This window comes from Malus sylvestris, chromosome 4 (genome assembly GCF_916048215.2).
Source record: "Malus sylvestris chromosome 4, drMalSylv7.2, whole genome shotgun sequence".
In the NCBI taxonomy this organism is placed as follows: Eukaryota; Viridiplantae; Streptophyta; class Magnoliopsida; order Rosales; family Rosaceae; genus Malus; species Malus sylvestris.
The window spans coordinates 3,308,343-3,326,853 of record NC_062263.1 but is presented as its reverse complement, the minus strand read 5'-3'; the positions used below and the strand labels follow the sequence as shown (position 1 = coordinate 3,326,853).

At 34.8% G+C, this 18,511-nt stretch overlaps 1 protein-coding gene and 2 long non-coding RNA genes across 22 annotated transcripts; 1 reads left to right on the top strand and 2 right to left on the bottom strand.

Moving 5' to 3' along the window:
• Positions 1–599: 599 nt before the first annotated feature.
• On the bottom strand, positions 600–2,828 carry LOC126619100 (coniferyl alcohol acyltransferase-like). The gene is made up of 2 exons (XM_050287382.1): positions 2,307–2,828; positions 600–1,727 (listed from the first exon to the last, which is right to left on the bottom strand). Exons 1-2 carry the CDS (start codon positions 2,712–2,714, stop codon positions 759–761), a joined length of 1,377 nt encoding a protein of 458 aa, XP_050143339.1. The 5' UTR covers positions 2,715–2,828; the 3' UTR covers positions 600–758.
• Positions 2,829–5,179: 2,351 nt separating this feature from the next.
• Positions 5,180–13,060, bottom strand: LOC126619104 (uncharacterized). Of its 20 annotated transcripts, XR_007621959.1 has the most exons (15): positions 12,614–13,060; positions 12,010–12,143; positions 11,737–11,894; positions 11,266–11,339; positions 10,781–10,907; positions 10,547–10,614; positions 10,257–10,311; positions 10,094–10,111; positions 9,862–9,954; positions 9,046–9,186; positions 8,892–8,972; positions 7,915–8,729; positions 7,451–7,580; positions 6,935–7,021; positions 5,180–5,503 (listed from the first exon to the last, which is right to left on the bottom strand). It is a non-coding gene; the product is annotated as an uncharacterized LOC126619104 (long non-coding RNA). The 20 variants fall into 20 exon arrangements; XR_007621957.1 differs by lacking the exon at positions 7,451–7,580 and having other exon boundaries at positions 12,614–13,058; XR_007621964.1 differs by lacking the exons at positions 6,935–7,021; positions 7,451–7,580; positions 7,915–8,729 and adding an exon at positions 12,252–12,281 and having other exon boundaries at positions 12,614–12,667; positions 12,750–13,040.
• A 125-nt stretch (positions 13,061–13,185) lies between these two features.
• On the top strand, positions 13,186–15,333 carry LOC126619105 (uncharacterized). The gene is made up of 4 exons (XR_007621966.1): positions 13,186–13,369; positions 14,405–14,483; positions 14,573–14,655; positions 15,102–15,333. It is a non-coding gene; the product is annotated as an uncharacterized LOC126619105 (long non-coding RNA).
• Positions 15,334–18,511: the final 3,178 nt, after the last annotated feature.

Below are 18,511 nucleotides of genomic sequence, written 5' to 3'. Positions count from 1 at the left end.
GGAAAACTAACGACTTGAAAACTTTGAGTTTTAATGATAAGGACAAAATAAAGGGTAAAGTGAATAGTACCAGGATTGATTTTTTAGTGTAAAAATGTGGTTTTTCGTTAAAGTGAACAATACCGGGAGTTTTTCATTAAAGTTCCCAAGGATTAATTGAACGCATGATTGGAAGAATGTGAGAGAAAGATGTACCATGATTGAATAATAAAAAGATTGGAATAATGTTTGGGACATGATAAAATATTAGATCTCTTATGGAGAGAAATTTTTTTATGTGTATCGGAAACACGATCACTCAATATTAGCATTTTACTTATAGTAGTTTGAGTAGAATAATAACACCATGAAAACTTGTTTCTAGATACGATGGATAATTACTTATACAAAACAACAACAAGGCATTTTCTCACTAACTGGGTTTCTATATAAATTCTATAACGACGGATAATTGCTTATACTCGTCTATAATTTAGAAGTAATATTTTTACCTTGATTAAATAGAGGGGATCTTTAATGTAGGTAGACAAATTAATTAACAATGTGATGGAAAATTGGACTGCAAAGAGAAGTGGATTGAGATTAATATCAACCATAGATGACTAATATTGATATTAACCATATATATCCAAGCAAACCAAAAGTCTCTTGCATGATTTTGATACAAAGAAGATACAATATACTGCAGCAAGAGCTAGATTACTGGTAAGGAATAATGAAATAGCTAGGCAACACTACTTGATTATATCTAAACTTACCTAATTAAGATAATCAAAAGTCAAGGGCCTTAACACATGAGCAGCCTCTTTCTCCATCAACTCCATCTGCCCCTTCATCATGTGCATGTACACAATCCAGTCACCATTACCAACTGGACTTGGCATTGGCATAACATACCCAGCACTGCCTCCCCACGGGAAATGGTACGACCCGAAAACAGGCGAGCCCCACCCGAAATCCACCTTGGAGCTGGGGAACCGTTGGCCGGACGACACAACAAATGCTGGCCCCTCCTTGCTCCCACTGTAGTATATTTTGGCCAAGCCTGGCACTGGTCTATGAGATTCAACCCAATCTATCAACCCCAAAAAATGTTCCTTGGTCACAGCACATTCCAAAAAATCATGGACTTCCTCAGCTACCCAACTCAGTGGCTTCTCTGTTAGGTCTTCAATATTTTCCCCACCAAATGGAATAGACAGCACATTTCCAAAGTATGCAGCCATTGGAGTTGCATGGTCGTTTTGGTAATTTCCCTCACTTAATCTTGTCCGTCCATCAACAACAATGCCCATTTTACATAATTTTTGGACACGATCATTACCAGTGTCACTTTTTGCTACCATTTTCCACAAGAATGCACAGAAGGACTCGAGCTTGGTCCTTTTGTAGCCATTGGAGGTAGCTAGGGCTTGGAGATTTTCAAGCTGCTCGGATGTGATATAGTATATGCGGCTGATGAGATGGTCATGATCATCAGTAGTACGGCCTTTACTGGGAGGCGGCAACGCCGTGACGGGCACGTACATGTCGTTTAGGGAGGGGTCGATGTGACCAGGACGACGAGGGTTAAGCAAAGAACGACGAAAAGTTGGTTGGATAGTGAGGGATTTGGACTGAGCCATCTCAGCCCATGAGACCAGAAACATGTTGGTTGAGTAGGCATCTGCTATGCGATGATCAAACGTGCATGCCACCACCACACCACCACAGTTGAGCTCAGTTACCTGTAATTTAATTTGTTTCCATAATGTTAGGAATTTCTTTTTTAGATAAAAAATATATAATTATTTTTAACTGAAAAAATGTTTTTTTTTGGGGGGGGGGTTGGTGTTCAATTCTCGGAGTATTTTATAACCCGAAGCACCATAGAGTTTTTTACGGTAAGTAATTCGAAAAAGAAGTCGTGGTATTCACATACTTTTTAACTTTCCACACGCTTTTGTTAACTTTTGTCTATTAATCTTTTTCAATTCATTCGATTCGACGGTCGAAAACAGCAAAAAGTGTGTGAGAGGTAAAAATAGGTGTGTTGATCACACCACTTTCAAAAAAATTGTCCTTCTCGCATGGTGTTGGAAATATTTTATCAAAGCGAATCATCCGTGCTTAGGAAAAAGAAAAACTTGGTCAGTTAAAAACTTGGTGAGTGGATTCAAGTGACAGGTACTGTTCCTTTAAAATATGTTACGTGTTACAAGTTCATATTCATAATTACATTCCGTAATACATGCACATTTCAACTACACAGTAGAAACGTTCGAAACATGTAACAGGAAATGACATGATAGTAGCTAGGTACAAACCTGGACAGCCAAGACGCCATGCTTCTTCTTGGGCACCAGTTTGCCCTCAATGCTCTGATCAGGGTCATAAAAGTTGAGCTCCTTAAGCTCAATATCTGCAAACGCTTCGGTGAAATCAACGCCACGGTTGTTGCATAGAATCTCAGGCTCCCCGTCAGAGTTCGGCACCACCTCACCAGAGAAGGCGTAGAAAGTCACAAGAGCTTGAGCCATGGCCTTCTTCAAAACCCCAAACATGGACCCAAAGCTCATGCTTTGCTTATTTTTGTAGCAAAAGAAAACTCCCACGTCCAAAGGTGGCAAAAGCAAGTCAAGGTTGGAGAGTGGTAGCCAATACTCTTGCAGTGGCAAGGCAGCTACCACCACTTCTTGGTTGGTCATCGTCACCTTGAACTCTCCTTTCCCCATGTTTTAAAGTGATTATTTAACTGCTATATGGTTTAGTTTTTGTGAGGAAAAGACTAGAAGAGAAGGACTGAATTTATAAGGAGGAGTTGGAGAGTGAAGTGACGTTATAGCTGATAGGATATTAAGGGGGAAGGAGAAATTTTTAGTTGTGATAAGAACACGGATGGTACATCACGTGTACGTAAGTGGAGGAAAATTTTAATTTTTAAGTTATTAGCCTTTTAACACATATATCCAACCATTTATATGAAGACACATGGTGTACCATATCGTGTGACGGTTACACTGAAAAATCTCTCGTTTGAAAGGAGGAAAAGTAAGAGCTAGCTAGCTAGGTAGCCAAGCCAACATCCCTCCACATTTTTTCTTACTTTTCTTAGGGGTAGTATAAAGACAAAAAACCCCTGAAGTACGTGGAATATTTTGGAGTATGTGGCGTAAATGGTTCAAGTTTCAGATAGGAGTCCAACATAATCTACGGACCAGGATCCTCTCATGAGCTAAGGATGAGGATTCTACTGACTAAGGAGTGTGGGCCGTTAGATGAAAATCTAACGGCTATAATTATTATAACTCTAAAGGAACCCTCTGTTTGTAGCCGTTGGATTTTCATCCAACGGGCCACACTCCTTGGTCAGTAGGATCCTCATCCTTAGCTCAGGAGAGGATCCTGGTCCATAATCTACTACTAGAAAATATCATTTTGCCAACAAATATAAAGCCGACAAAAATTCACAAAAGCTTTCCCCGCCTGACGAAAATTTTAAGGGTAAATCGTCAAAATGGTCATTGAGATTTACATAATTCATCACTTTAGTCCATGAGATTCCAAATCGATGAAAGTGGTCCTGAGATTTTTCACCATCCATCATTTTGGTCCTTCTGTTAAGTGTCCCGGAGCTCTTGGTCGGAAGTTTGGGAGCAATTTTCAAAGCTTCATAACTCAATCGTTTCTTAACCAAATTCGACTCATAATATATCAAAATGAAGATGGGAAACTGTAGAATAAGATTATACCTATTTCGAAGTCCAATGGTTGCTGGAGATGGCCTAAAAAATAGCCTCAAAGTTGACTGGTCCGAGTGAAAACTTGCAAACTCGCCGGAAACTAGGTAAACTTTAAACGTTCATAACTTCTTCAATACTCAACGAAATCAAGCGATTCAAAAACGAAAATCATACTTCTCGACGAGACGAAGAGAATGGTCCATTTTTTGATGGCTAAATCTCCATGTTTTGGCCGGAAAAGGCTCGAAAGTGGCTGTCTTGGTTTCGAGTTATCCAATTTCGAACAGTTTTCCAACCAAACCATGGCTATTTATCAGTTGAAAAAGTACCATTCTCTTTGTCTCATCGAGAAGTATGGTTTTTGTTTTTGAATCACTTCATTTCGTTGAGTATTGAAGAAGTTATGAACATTTAAAGTTTACCTAGTTTCTGGCGAGTTTTCAAGTTTTCACTCGTACCAGTCAACTTTGAGGCTATTTTCCGACCATATCCGGCAACCATTGGGCTTCGAAATAGGTACAATCTTATTCTACACTTTCCTATTTGCATTTTGATATATCATGGATCGAATTTGGTTAAGAAACGATTAAGTTACGAAGCTTTGAAAATTGCCCAAACTTCCTGCCAAGAGTTCCGGGACACTTGACGGAGTTTTTAACGGAATGACCAAAATGATAGATAGTAGACAATCTAAGGGACCACTTTTATCGATTTGGAATCTCAAGGACCAAAGTGATGAATTATGCAAATCTCAGGGACCATTTTAGCGATTTACCCAAATTTTCTTTGTCGGCTCCAAACATCTAGACCTATGCCTACCAAAATTTTGTTGGCTGAGAACATTCAAGCTGACGAATAAGCTAAAGTTTGGCAAAAACATCCTGGTTCGTTGTCAAGGGAGTGATGCAAATTATTAATTCCTTCGCGCCCCTTTATTTTTTGTCTTATGGATTTCCCCGTTTAATTTTTTCGTTGAAAGAATCTTCCCCTTAAATCTAGATACAACTAGAAATAGTGCCTGCGCGTTGCTGCAGGATTACAAAACGTGTGAGCATAATATATACAGATATTTAAAGAACGATGAAGTTTGAATCAAAGGTGTATAAGGGGCTGTGAAAATGATGACATTCAAACAAAACTCTTTATGAAAGAAAAGGAATAGAAAAAGAGAAATATGACACATACCATTTATTTGGTGTTAACCAATGTGATTCAAGAATGTCCATTAAACCGTAAATGACAATAGAAACTGAGGATATCAGACAAAATCTCATATTTAAAATCAAAGATCAAAGCTGCCTAAATACCAAACTATTCATTAAAAAGACTTAAAACTTAAAAATTGGATGAGTACATCATTGAGTTTTGTAAGATCATCTATGTTGAGAAAACGTTTAGAACTAAATTTATTAAAGTAACTGATATATTGTGATAGAGCATGAGAGAAACAACATAAATATCTTAGCAGAATGGGTGGATATCAAGGAGAATTAGATTTATTCAATTTCGATACAAAGAAAATGAATTAATGCAAGAACAACATTTGTGCACATTGAGAATGAAATTAACTAATTAACTTACTAACCCCTACTGTAAATTTCACACCTATGCTAAAAACGGATTTTATAACCAAAATCCCAAAAATGGGGCAAAAGGAAAGACAAAAAAGCCTTTGTATGGTATACTGCAGCATTATCTGTGTAACCAAACTCAACCCAGTAACCTCCTTGTAAACTTGGAAATCTGTTTATAGATTTTATGGCTGCAGAAGAAATTATATCCTGCAACATTAATATCATTAAGACTTGAGTATTTTTCCCAAGTGAATACACATGAAAAGTATCAAAGAGAGAAAGAAGAAAAAATTATCAAAATAAGAACTACAGCCATGTCCCATAATTTGGGCAGATAAATATTTTGCTACAGAGGCAAAATTCTCAATAACTCAAGCATCAGCCTATCAGTTTAAGAAATATTCATAAGGGAAAAAGTAAGCTTAAACAAGATTTCATATGTATGAACTCACTTTTGACGATTAATTATTCATCCTATTACCAAATAGTTATTGGAAATGGTTTAAGTTATAAAACCTGACTCTTATCAAATAGCTGGGATCAAATCTCAAGAAAATTCATTCCCAGAAGTCATTTCTACGCAAGAGTTGTTTCCATGCTTTTTCACTTGGGTTTTCCTTTCGAGTTCAATTTTTTGAAGTAAAAATTTATACCACCCGCATCTACAATGGTAAAAACTGAGAAGGTAGGCACACATCTTAATCAAAGTGAAAAATGATGTCTAAGGATTATATGTAGCATATTTCAGCTAATGATACAACAGCCTCTGAAATCCGTGTTGCAAATTTGGCTATTCAAAAGCCTTTGAATTTATAGCCTAAATCAGCATAAAGATTGTACCCAGTGCACAAGGCTCCCACTTTACGCAGGGTCTGGGAGAGGTAATCACACTATTAAATCACGTTCTTAAATCGGAATAGAAACATTGAAAAACATATGAACTGATGCCCAACTTTGATTAATCCAACATTAATAGCTACCTAATTCAACATTAAGAGTTGATAGGACAGCACATAAATCCCAAATCACAAACGCCCCAAATTTGAACAAAACAAAGATGCCAGATATGGAACCCAAAGATCTCATCAGGAAGCCCTGGCTTTCTTGGGTAAGAAATTCTTCAAATCAAAGCAAAAAACCTAAAGATGGTTACTTGAATTCAATAAAAATAAAAATATAATTACTCTTAAGCATGCCTTTTTTTTCAGGAATCAGAAAAACTTGAAAATATCCCAAACAGTTTCTTACACCTCATGTATTCAATAGAGCTTGAATTTCTAAAGGGACAACTTGAAATCATATATGTAAGAGTTGTGTTCCCTCCGGCAGATAAAACTGAGAAAGACAAATCTTTCCAAAATCTTAATAACTTTACATATTATCAATTTCCCAACAAAATACATTGGTTCCAACACTACAACAATAACAACATAAAAACTTTTAAAATTGCAATCTAAACTAATGTTTTCTCTCTTCCTCTCCCTGTCTGTATTCCCTCTGTCACATAAAAGGTAGAAACACAAAGCTTTCTAAAATTCCAACGACTCCTCTCATTTCTTCCCAAAAAATACAAATCCATTTTAATCCAACAATTATCAGTGCATCTCCAAACTGGAAAAAAGGAGGACAGAAAACGACCCAAAATATAACAGCAGCATCACAGGTGCTTCAAAATAGTCACACCTTACTTTCTAACTCATTCGTATACTTGACTTTCTTTTCCTTCTACCTCAGAGCAAATTGTGTACTAGTTAAAGACCACAAAATCAAAACACTGGAAGCCACAATTTACAACCCAAGCATATAAGATTAAGAAAAATCAGGCAAAAAATAGCTACACAGACCAAATAAAATCCACAAAACTAAGCCAAATGTAATCTGTAAAGATTTGGCACAACACAGAGACCAATTTCCCCTAGTTTAATTTTGATAAATGAAAAATGATCACAAATAACTCACTCAAAATTAGGAAAGCAAAAAAACCTAAAAACAACAAAATCAAAACCTCAAAATCTGAACAAAATGAAGAACAAAAATCGCAAACCACATAAGCAAAATTATTCAAAATAAAAAATCAACATGCATTAAAGCCAACAATAATCGGCAAAAGCAAGGAAATCAATTAGGAAAAAACGTTTTCGTTTCGAAATTCACCAATTTGATCCTCTTAGCAACGACTAATTGGAATCGGCAACGTGGAAACACCGAATTTTGATAATTTAATCTCCAGGGCAGTGACCCAAGGAGCAGAACCAAGCCTCAGAAAATTGACTTCAGCCGGTTTCTATTGTTTGACACGCGCGGAAGTCGAAATCAGAGAGGCAACACAAATTGAGAGACAGCAGTGGAATGGAAACAAAATAGAAAGAAAAGAGAAAGAAAATCAAAACTGCCAATTGAACCCATAAAAACCCATGACATGATGTAATTAAATATTTTACCCCAAAAAAGATTAAAATCTAAGCATAGAAACAAAATACCTAATATTATAAAAACAAAATTCATATACAAAAACCATCCAAAATTCATATGCAAAAAGCATCTGAACATCGAAAACCACCTAGAAAAATTTAAAACAACGATACCAAAGAAGTAAAAAAAAAAAAAAAAAAACTCACCCAGGAACTGTAGACCTCTGACCCAAAAAATTGATTCTGATAAATCCAAAAAAGGAACAAAATTCATAGCGATTGAGGGATTTTGAACGTAAGAAATTTGTATCAACCAAACTTTTTCCCAGCAACCAAAAACAGGCTCACTGATTTCGCACAGATAATTTGGGAGAGAGATGAAAAGATGAGAGCAGTTTGAGGTAGGTAGAAAATTGATGAGAACGGCGAGAAAATAAACCAAATCCCTCAACAGGTGAGATAAAAAAGGCGTAGGACTTTTCGGGCAGCTGAAGACAGCCCACCTAGCGGGGGCAAAAATGACATTTAACTGTACAAAGCAATTCAGCAGCACCTAAACCCCAAACAAATCAAGGGCATTTCCGCCCATTTACTATTGCTGAACAGTGCTAAAACTCAACTGAGTTTTAGTATATATAACTAGAAATTGTACCCGCGCGTTGCTGCAGGATGGAAAATTGTATGAAAAATTATGCAACTTTATTCTCTCCATAAAACAAATACAATAAATTTTTTTATAATTAGATAATAGAATACAAAAATATCAATGTGGCAATGTAAATGTACGCGGTGAGAGAAGCTATCCTAATTATAACCCTATTTGTTTTTATTCAGGCTTGAACAAAGAAGCAATCATTTTTACTTTCTATATTCCCAAATTCGATTACCCTTACCCAACATCGTTTGTATTAAAAAGAAAGGGTTGGTTCATACATAACAATCAATTGTTCATTGTTTGTAAGAAAGAGGAACTTGTGTGTTATGCAATTGGAGGAGAGGGGTTTTGAACTTGGGTCATTTTCCTGAATTGTAACCAAACAATGTTTTCGTATTAGTTAGTAAATATTTGGCCTTAATCACTAACTTGGCCTTAATCCCCATGAATTAAATACTAAAATGAATTATGCTAAATAAGTGACGAATGCAAAAACAAATGTTAATTGAATTAATAATTAGTGACTTACTCAATAAGCTCAAAGTCCTTTTCGCGTAGGCTAGGGTAATGGCTTGGATGAGGAAAGTTGAAGATGACATCAAATTTTCACCTGCCAAAAGCAGGTGGCAATCATTAAACTAATAGCTTATTGTTTAATAGAGTTGAACTTCTGAGACACTTACACTTTCAGAAAATTTTGGGCTGGGAATTCCTGCTGCCAAGGATCTGAACAATGGGGTACATTAAATAGGAGAAGTGAGCTATGTACTTCACGATGCAACTGCGTAGTCTTTTTGTTGCTTCAACACATGATGAAAATATTTCTGCGAAAAGAAAGATTAGATAGGTCATCAGGAAAGATTCAATAGGAAATGTAATGTATAATTTAAAAACAGTTAGCTATTATCAGCCAACATATCTTATTTGTTAATCCATTACTTTGCTTTTCGGAAACAATCCCTTTTTCACAATCACCAACATGATTTTGTCGTTCAATAGGAATTGAATGATTTTGTCGAATCTCCTAAATCAAAACTCTAAAGTACAAAGATTCATCATTTATAGGACTTTATCCCGAGAATCAAGGACACCTCCCTGTGTCTGGTTTCATGTGAACACCTTACCTTATATTGCATCCCATTAAACTACCGCAACAACATACTGACACAATGAACATGGAAATCCATATACTATTGGACAATACCAAATCAAGCAGTCTCTAAAGATTAGAAACGGACCCTAGAAAGCAGAAACCCTATCTCATATGCATTAAAACAATTAGCAAATTCTCAGTGAATCATCACAAAAAAGGTATAGAAGAGTAACCCAATTTCTTATTTCAAATTTAATCAATATTTTATCATTAATGAAAGCAGGGTCTTTCCATTTAAACCAAACCCATCAAATTAAATGAACAATTAAATCCAACCCACACTTCAAAATCCAAACTTTATATCAAATTAAGAAAAGAAAAAAATCAATTTTTTTTTTGTGCTCACCAGTCGCCAGTTTTTGGGTGCCTGCTCATGGGAGGAACCTCAAAAGTGGGAGCCAAATGCATCCCTTTGTACTTCCTCTTGTCATCCATGCAGCTGAGGAGAGATATAGAGAGAGAAGAAGCTATAAATTTGGTGAAAATAAGCAATTGGGTAGTAAAAAACAAAGATGCTTTAGCCTTTTAAGAAGCTGAAAATTGAACCAAACTATATGCACTGGGCAATTGAGACTCACCCAAAACAAAGGAAATACCTGCATAGAAGTATTAACACATTAAGTAAAAATTAAAATTATCTCAATTTGAAGCTCATATCATGCGCAGAAAACGAAACCAAAACAAACAATCTAACTGAAAATTTGAAATTTAGACCAACTGAGACGAACAAAAGTCATTTACCATGGAAGATTATCACAAAATCACAGGACTCAGACAATCTAAAATCGAGCGGATTCTACGGGATAGAAGAAAACACAAAAGTTATTGCGGCGGTGGAGCAAATAGCAGAAGGCAGAGTAGAAAACCCCATTTCAGATACCTCTCAAAAATCAAAACCCAATTGAGATTTTGCGGTTTTCATTCAAATTCAATAATTAAAAAATAAATTATAAAAAAATCATTAAAATTTAATAATGGTCACAAATGTAAGTAAAATTAAAATTAGTAACTAACAAAAAATAAATACCCACGTCAATGAATATTGCATATGGAGGGTCCTGGAGAAAGCTTTACCTCTATCGTCTTTAGAAATCGCCCCCTGAAAGCAAAAAAGAAGCAAATCAAACAGCCATACACAGCATCCAAACGCACAGACAAAATTACAAAAGGAAAATTTAAACACAAAATTCATATGTTAATCGAAAACCACAAAAAAAAAAAAAAAAAAAAAAAATCAGGCACACTGAAAAAGAAGCAAAACTCACCAGAGTATGTGGGTAAACCCGAACTAAATCTCTGCAGGTTGTGCCAAAAAGCTTCTCACTAGATTTGCCAATAATTAAAGCATTCATTTCATTGGTTTCGTCCTCAAGGACCAAGTTTAGTTTGTACCTGCGTATAAAAGTTTAAATTAGATAAGATTGATCATCAAAAATATATTTCTTAAACAAAGCCAAAGAAAACACGTTAAGAAAAATTGTTTAGTGTTTACTCTTTCTGATCAAGACATTTTGAAGATCAATTGATATGAAGTAAGTGAAAAAGAAGAATGAAAACTTACGGAAGAAAAGAATTTGAACAAATTATTTGACATAGTGGATAACCATTTGAGTAAATAATGAATGTCAAATATTTTGAATGAAATTAGTTTTTTAGCAGTATTGTTTACATTTATTTATTTTGATTTAATATTTTTCATTTATATATTGACTACTTGAATCGGGATTTTGAGCATAAATATTCAACTGACCTGTAAAAAGTGGACCTAATCCTTGGGGATGTGGCAATACATCTAGGAAATTATTCCATCGAACATTTTCTCCCCTGGATCCAGGAACAGACTGATTAATTAACATATACATAGGCAATGAAAGACAAATGCAGAATCTAGATTTTTAAACCCATCATATGATGAAAACTTTGATTGACTAATATCAATTTAGAATTTTCCAATACCACTTAAGTGGGAAGCATAGATTTTTCATTTGTATATAACTATAATTAAACTGTTTCTATGAAAGACACCATTATGACAACAATAATTTTAACCAATAAGATGGAATGGATTTCTAATTGCATAACATTGAGATTTAAAAATTATTAGAACACCAATAATTGTAGGCAGTAAATTGTAACATGAGGCATAGGCAAAAAAGAAGAAATGCAAGAAATATTTTGTGCAATTGGTGATAAAAGTTAATCATAACATGTTAAAAATTACCTAGGAGTTGGTAGCTGGTTTGCATGTTTTTGACAAATCCATTGCCCAATTGTTCGATATTTGTGCATTTGTTTGGCACTGTTTAGGCAAGCACTGTACCACCAATCGTAGTGTGCGTCAAACTGCTTGACAGATTCTTTGCGGAGAAAGGTTTCGTTCTGTAAAACAATTTAACAAAGACTTGTATAAGCAGGATTAATAATATTGATATTTTTAACCAAATGTGTCAACATGCATTCAACATTTTTAACAAAAGATAAACAGATTTAATACCTTGTACAAATTTGGATCTAAAAAAGCCAACTCTTCAATTGTTACCTTCTTTGCTGTCTGCAATATTTGAGCTTGACTGGCTTGTTTTGTAGAGGGTAGCAGTATTTTTAAAAGGCTCTGTGCATTTGGAAAAGCTGCAGAGTTTAAAATAGCACATTAGTTGATACATTTTGTGAGAGTAGCCTTTCTTGTATTGTAAGAGCATATAACATTTTTTTTAAATAAATTGTAAACGAACTTACACTGATTTTATGAATTTACTTCCGGAATATCTGGATCAATGAAGAAAAGCGAAGAACCAGTGGTGTTCAAGACTATCTTATTTGTGTGTTAAAAAATTATTGAAAAAATGCTTGTTAAAAAATAGTTTGAATATATTTAGCCAAAAAATTATTGAAAAAATGCTTGTTAAAAAATAGTTTGATATATTTAGCCAAATTAAAATCAAACATAAAATTGCATCTATGAAAAGGCTAAATTTGTGTAAATAATCTCGGTATAGCATATAATAGTTAATTTGGTTGTCAGCGTTGGTATTTGTATAGATGTGCAGGAAAAAAAATTAAATGAAGAAAATGTAATAGTTAATCTGGAAATCACCAACCTCAACATGCACCAATTCTCTCAGAAGAGAGATCACCCAAATTGGAGCGAAAATCTGCGAACAAATTGATGGGCAAGACAACCAAAAATGAAATAAAACTGGAAAGCAAAACTAAAAAAATCTGAAAATCACCAACCTTAATATGCACCGATCCTCTCAAAAGAGAGGCTTGAAACAAAACGGCGAAAAAGACAAAATCGATGCAACGCACAGATCGCAGCCAAAAACAGAGAAGAACAGCGAACAATGATTGCAAAAAATCAAAGATCGTGTCTCGCCGGAGATAAAATTGCGAAACAAAAAGGAAGAAATCGAGAGAAATGAAGGCACACAACGACAATGGCCGAGGAAAGCAGAAGCCCTAAAGCAGAAAATGGAGAAAGGTAAAGTGAAACACATGAACGGAAGGAGAGAAAGAAACGACAGAACACCTTTGGGCTGAATGGGTAGAACTGGGAATTCACTGCACACATAAGGAAAAGCACGGCAAAGATAAGAAAAATGGGAGGGTATTTCCGACATTTTACTGTTCACTAACAGTGAAAAGCCCTATTATTTTTGGATAACCGTCCCCTCTTCTCTCTCTCTCACAAGCCACAAAGCGCCGCTCTTCGCTTTCCGTCGACATTGTTTTTTTTTCTTTCTAGGCGTCGCCGTCGCTTCATCTACTCTCCGTTGCTGTTGCCGTTGCCGTCGAAGGGCCCCTGCTATTCTAGCTTAGAAATCTCCAATAGAGTGTTTCTCTTAAACGTTTGGGTAATGTTTTCAACCCTATCTATTCTAATTTTTCCCTCACTCTCTATTTAATCTCAATTTTATGGTTCCTTCCTTAGACTGTTTTCCACTGTAATTTTGAGGGGTTTTCGGCAATGATTTGATTGAGGATCCTTAGTTAGGGTTTGTAGTTTATCTTTCTGGGTTTCCTGGGATTGAGGATGCTTAATCCATGTTCTGGAAATTACTTGTAACTTCAATTTCTGGGAAACTTCAATCAATCTGCAGTAATAATTTTATAGTTGAAATTGATTGTGAGTCTTTGCAGCATAATAATCAATTCCTCTGTGTAATCATTTGAAATTCGGTCGTGGTACTTGTGAGATTGTCATTTTCTGTATATTTTACTGTTTCAGTTAATAAACAGTTTTTTATTTTATTTTAATTCCAAGCTTGACTGTGAAACTGAATTAGCAAGAAAAATGGTCTCAAAATGTTAAGAGCAATGAAATTGCGTTGATGGGGGTGGTGTGAGTAATGGCAACCATATACTTGATAACAACTTCTTACATTTACAAGTGCCTTGTGATGGTGAATTCTGATTTTAAAGTATGTTGTAGTTTGTGTTCTTGTTTGTGCTGGCCATTTGATCCAAAACTGGGAATGTTACCTTTTTGGTTTCTGAATTCTTAACCAATTTGAGCAGGCTGTAATGTCATGCCTATTCAAAAGTGAACAAAGGTAAGGTTGTGATTTTATTATCAATTTAAAAAATGTGGTTTAGTATTGTTTTGGCATTTTGGTGAAATGAGTTTGTTTGTACCTAACTGCAAACCTTTTAATTGTTTGCTCATGATTTAATAGTTGACTGAGTATCCATTACTTACTTTAATCATTTTTTTTTAATTTTTTTTTTTTGCAACATGTGTTCACGTGGCTGAAATTATGTGATTAGTTTTCTTCCGTGAAACTTTTGGAATCAGTTTAATTCTATCTGAATATGAATTATTTCTTTATGCAACATAGAAACCTTTTGGTTTGTTGGTGAGGCATTATTTACTAAAGGTGGTTTTTTAGGAACTGCTTATGAAGAGAATGAAGTAGCAAATTTTTCATACAATTGTCAACCCTAAGGTTGCAGAATGAATCTAAGGGTGTAAGTTTCCTTACAAACTTAGTTAGACTTGAAAGTGTTTATTTGAAAGTTTGCAAGTTTTATTTCTCTTCATTGACAAAAATTCATAGATTGGCAGCTTGTGACATGCTAACTTGTAGTAGTAGAGGGAAAGGCCTGTTATCATGGACAAAGAATGCGTTCACTAGTCAAGGTTAATTTCAAATCCCTGAACCCTTAAATGTTATTGTACAATTGTATGTGTCGGTTTGGAGCATGTTGTTACAACTACTACTTTGTGCTGAAGGCCTTTATTCACCATGTAGTCATTCAGTAAATTTATCTTTATTTAACTTCATCACAAATAGCTAAGCCATATACATTTTGAATTTTAAATAGAGTGGATGGTTCACATTTAGGATTGTCAATATGAGCTACAGCTGCATGAAAGGATTTATAAGGTTTTGGTGGAATAAGTGAAGATTCATTTGGGTAATTGATGACTAGTAACTTGAAATGATCTTCAAATTATACACAGCAGAGATATTATTAATTGTAGACAGTACTTTTCTTAGTATATTGGCAATGTGTTTGTTGGCTAGGAAGTTGTGTCATATGTGATATAGGTATTAATCTTCTCTGTTGGGTTTTTTGTTACAGGTTCTTTGCTCTCAAGTATGCTGCAGGTGCAAGATGGTTGTGATTGTGCAGGTGCTAGTGCTAGATGGTTGTGATTATGCAGGGGCAAGATGCAAGATGTGTTGTGATGCTACATGGCAGCCAATTTTGAGGAATGACAGTAGGATAATTTTATTATGTGACATGCTTTTGTATAATTACTCTAGATGTACGTTCCAAACTTATCGATCAATAAAGTATTATTTTTTAACAATTTTTGTGTATTGTATTTTGATGTGCATATGTAGTGGCTGAGCATTAAAGCATCTTTTTTCTTTTTTTTATTTTATAAATTAATTGTCTTCCTGACGAAACTAATTTTGTTAGGAGAGAGAAGACTTTGCCGACGAAATATTCATGGCGACAAACACATATTGTTGGGTGAAAAGTATTATTTGTCGGCTTAAAAGGCCTTTATCGATGAAAATATTTGTCGGGAAAAATGTAAATGATGACAAAAGTTGAACCTTAGCCGATGAAATACCCAAATTCGTCGGGAAAGTTTTTGCACGATATGCTTTGCGCAACAAAATAGCCGATGAAAATTTTTGTCGAAAAAGACTCTTTGCTAACAAATTTTGACTTTTGCTGACAAACAAATTTTGTCTGTAAAGCCGAAATTTCTAGTAGTGGTACCATGCAATAATTTTAGATATATGAATATATGATACTTTTGGTTATTTATAGTGGAAGTACAATGATTTACATTTCTGTCTAGTCCCTTTACGTTACAAATCCACTGCTCCCAAACGTGCAAGCTCCAGTCCAACGCCAAAATCATACTTACGCAAGTCGAAAAATCAAATTGAAAGATTCAAACTTGTATCAATTCCTTGATTAGTATTTTTTGTTTGATGTTGGTAAACTAAAAGAATAACGGAATAATAACTCTATACACTTTGAATAGTTTCTCAACAGAGATAGGTTTGATCATCGGAATAAGTGAATCTATGATCTAGGTTTGTTTCATTAGTGAACCTGGGCTGTAGGTTCTTAAAACTAGTGTTTACCCAACCCTGCAGGTTCATAATATTTGTTTCATTAGTGAACCTGTGCTGTAGGTTCTTAAAACTAGTGTTTACCCAACCCTGCAGGTTCATAATATCAACAAATGATGTAGGGTCATTTTCTTACCCTAAACCCTGAGCCTAAGACCTCTCACATACAAGTGAAGAGGAATACTGCTAGACTATAGTACTAAGTGATGTAAATGATCAATCTTAAAATTAAAGAAATGATATCTCAATTAATTAGCTATTAGTTTATTTTTATTTTTATAGATACTAGAATTCATTAGCCAGGGCACGAAATGGCCAGAACGGAGTACACAGGGCCAACTAAGGCAAACGCATAAACATAAATGCATAAAACAGGGATTAAAAGAAGGGAAATTTAACGAAAAGCTCCCGGTACTGTTCACTTTAACGAAAAACCACATTTTTACACTAAAAAGTCAATCCTAGTACTATTCATTTTACCCTTTATTTTGTCCTTATCGTTAAAACTCAAAATTTTCAAGTTATTTTCATTAGTTTTTCTTTAAAAGAATGTTGCCACAAGAGGCCCAGACGTCATCCCACCAAAAGCAAACAGACATCCCTACTGTTTTGGAGGAGAAGGGAGGTCATCCTTGTTCAGGCTACATACAAAAGAAGATGAAGGCTTGTGTGCCCAGACTAAGTCACTGTTTTGAAGGACAAGGAAGGTCATCCTTGTTCAGGCTACATACAAAAGAAGATGCAGACTTGTGTGCCCAAACTAAGTCACTGCTTCAGAGGACAAGGAAGGTCATCCTTGTTCAGGCTACGTGCAAAAGAAGATGGAGGCCTGTACGCCTAGACTAAGTCACAAATGAGTGACTGGCCCTAACTTAGTAACGGACATTATGTTTGGACTATAAGTGCTCATGAAATTGGATGTATATCTAATTTTCTATTGATAAAATCTATGAATTTCTACTTCTAGGAAAGGACCCAAGCAATTTCGATAATACGAGCTCTATTTTATGAGAAATAAATTAAAAATAAGTGAAACAATCATTTAGTACTACGGTCTAGTGATATTCATCTTCACTCATAAATGAGATATTTTTGATTTGATTCTCGCCAAATACGAAGTTGAACCATATTATTATGACAAACTCATTATAAGGTTTAACCCAATCCTCCACCATCTTAAAGTAGATACTATCATTTATTAAAAAAAAGTTTATTATTGTTGGAAATCTCCGATATTTTAGTATAAACCACACACATACAAGCTACATGTGATTAACGTAACAACAATAATGATGTTTGCATTATATTTGCCCAGTTCGCGTTATGTACCCTACTATGACAAAGCATGTCCTAGTTTATTGGACCACCATAATAAAGTCGATGAACCGTCTATTTTTGCTCGGTATGATGGGGTCTCCATACACTGTACCCGATAGGCTCACCAAATATAAATAATACTTGACTATTCAAATAAGAAGTAGAAGGGGATTTATAAAACTTCAGTTTTATAATCAGTACCGGTCATATTATAAATTATTCTATAAAGATTTTATCTGTAAAAAATTTAGTTAAAACCAAGGTCATTTAGTAATTGAACTGTATAAAAACAAATGAACAGAATTTGTAAAAGCATTACGAACTTAAACATGACTTTCCATAATTACCCCTAACGGAAAGAGAGGAAGAATATAAGTTTCTCTCTTCATTCTCATCCCACGTGATCTCAACATTTCATATTTAAAAACCACCCCACGTGATCTCACCCTTTCATACTTAATGTTTTATTAATTTGCTTTCCAATGTAATTTGGACATCTAGTATTTAGGGATGGGCAAAATACCCATGGATTTGGGTAATTTAAAGTTCACGGTTACTGTTATGAGTAACCGTTTAGAGGAACAAACGATTATGGATATAACCGTTTATCTGTGAAATTTAAATGGGCGGTTATCGGTATTACCCGCTATTATAACGTGTATCCATCGATTATGGGTATTACCTGCTATTATAACGGGTATTCATTTACCCATTTAATTTAATATATGTAAAATTTAAAAAAAGGAAAACTAATGAAAAGGGCTTGAAAACTTTGAATTTTAATGAAAATGACAAAATAAAAGGTAAAATGAATAGTACCAGGATTGACTTTTTAGTGTAAAAATGTGGTTTTTCGTTAAAGTGAACAGTACCGGGAGCTTTTCGTTAAAGTTCCCTTTAAAAAACTAATCTTTATTTTTGTTTTTCTTTTTACTTTTGTAACGAATGTCATCTTTGTTTATATATTGTAATGTTCAATATATGACGGTTATAACTGCTTATAACGGATACTATATCTGCCACATACTGTATTCCATTGCCGCGGTATGTGCTTATCAGTGACTTCAATTCATCTTT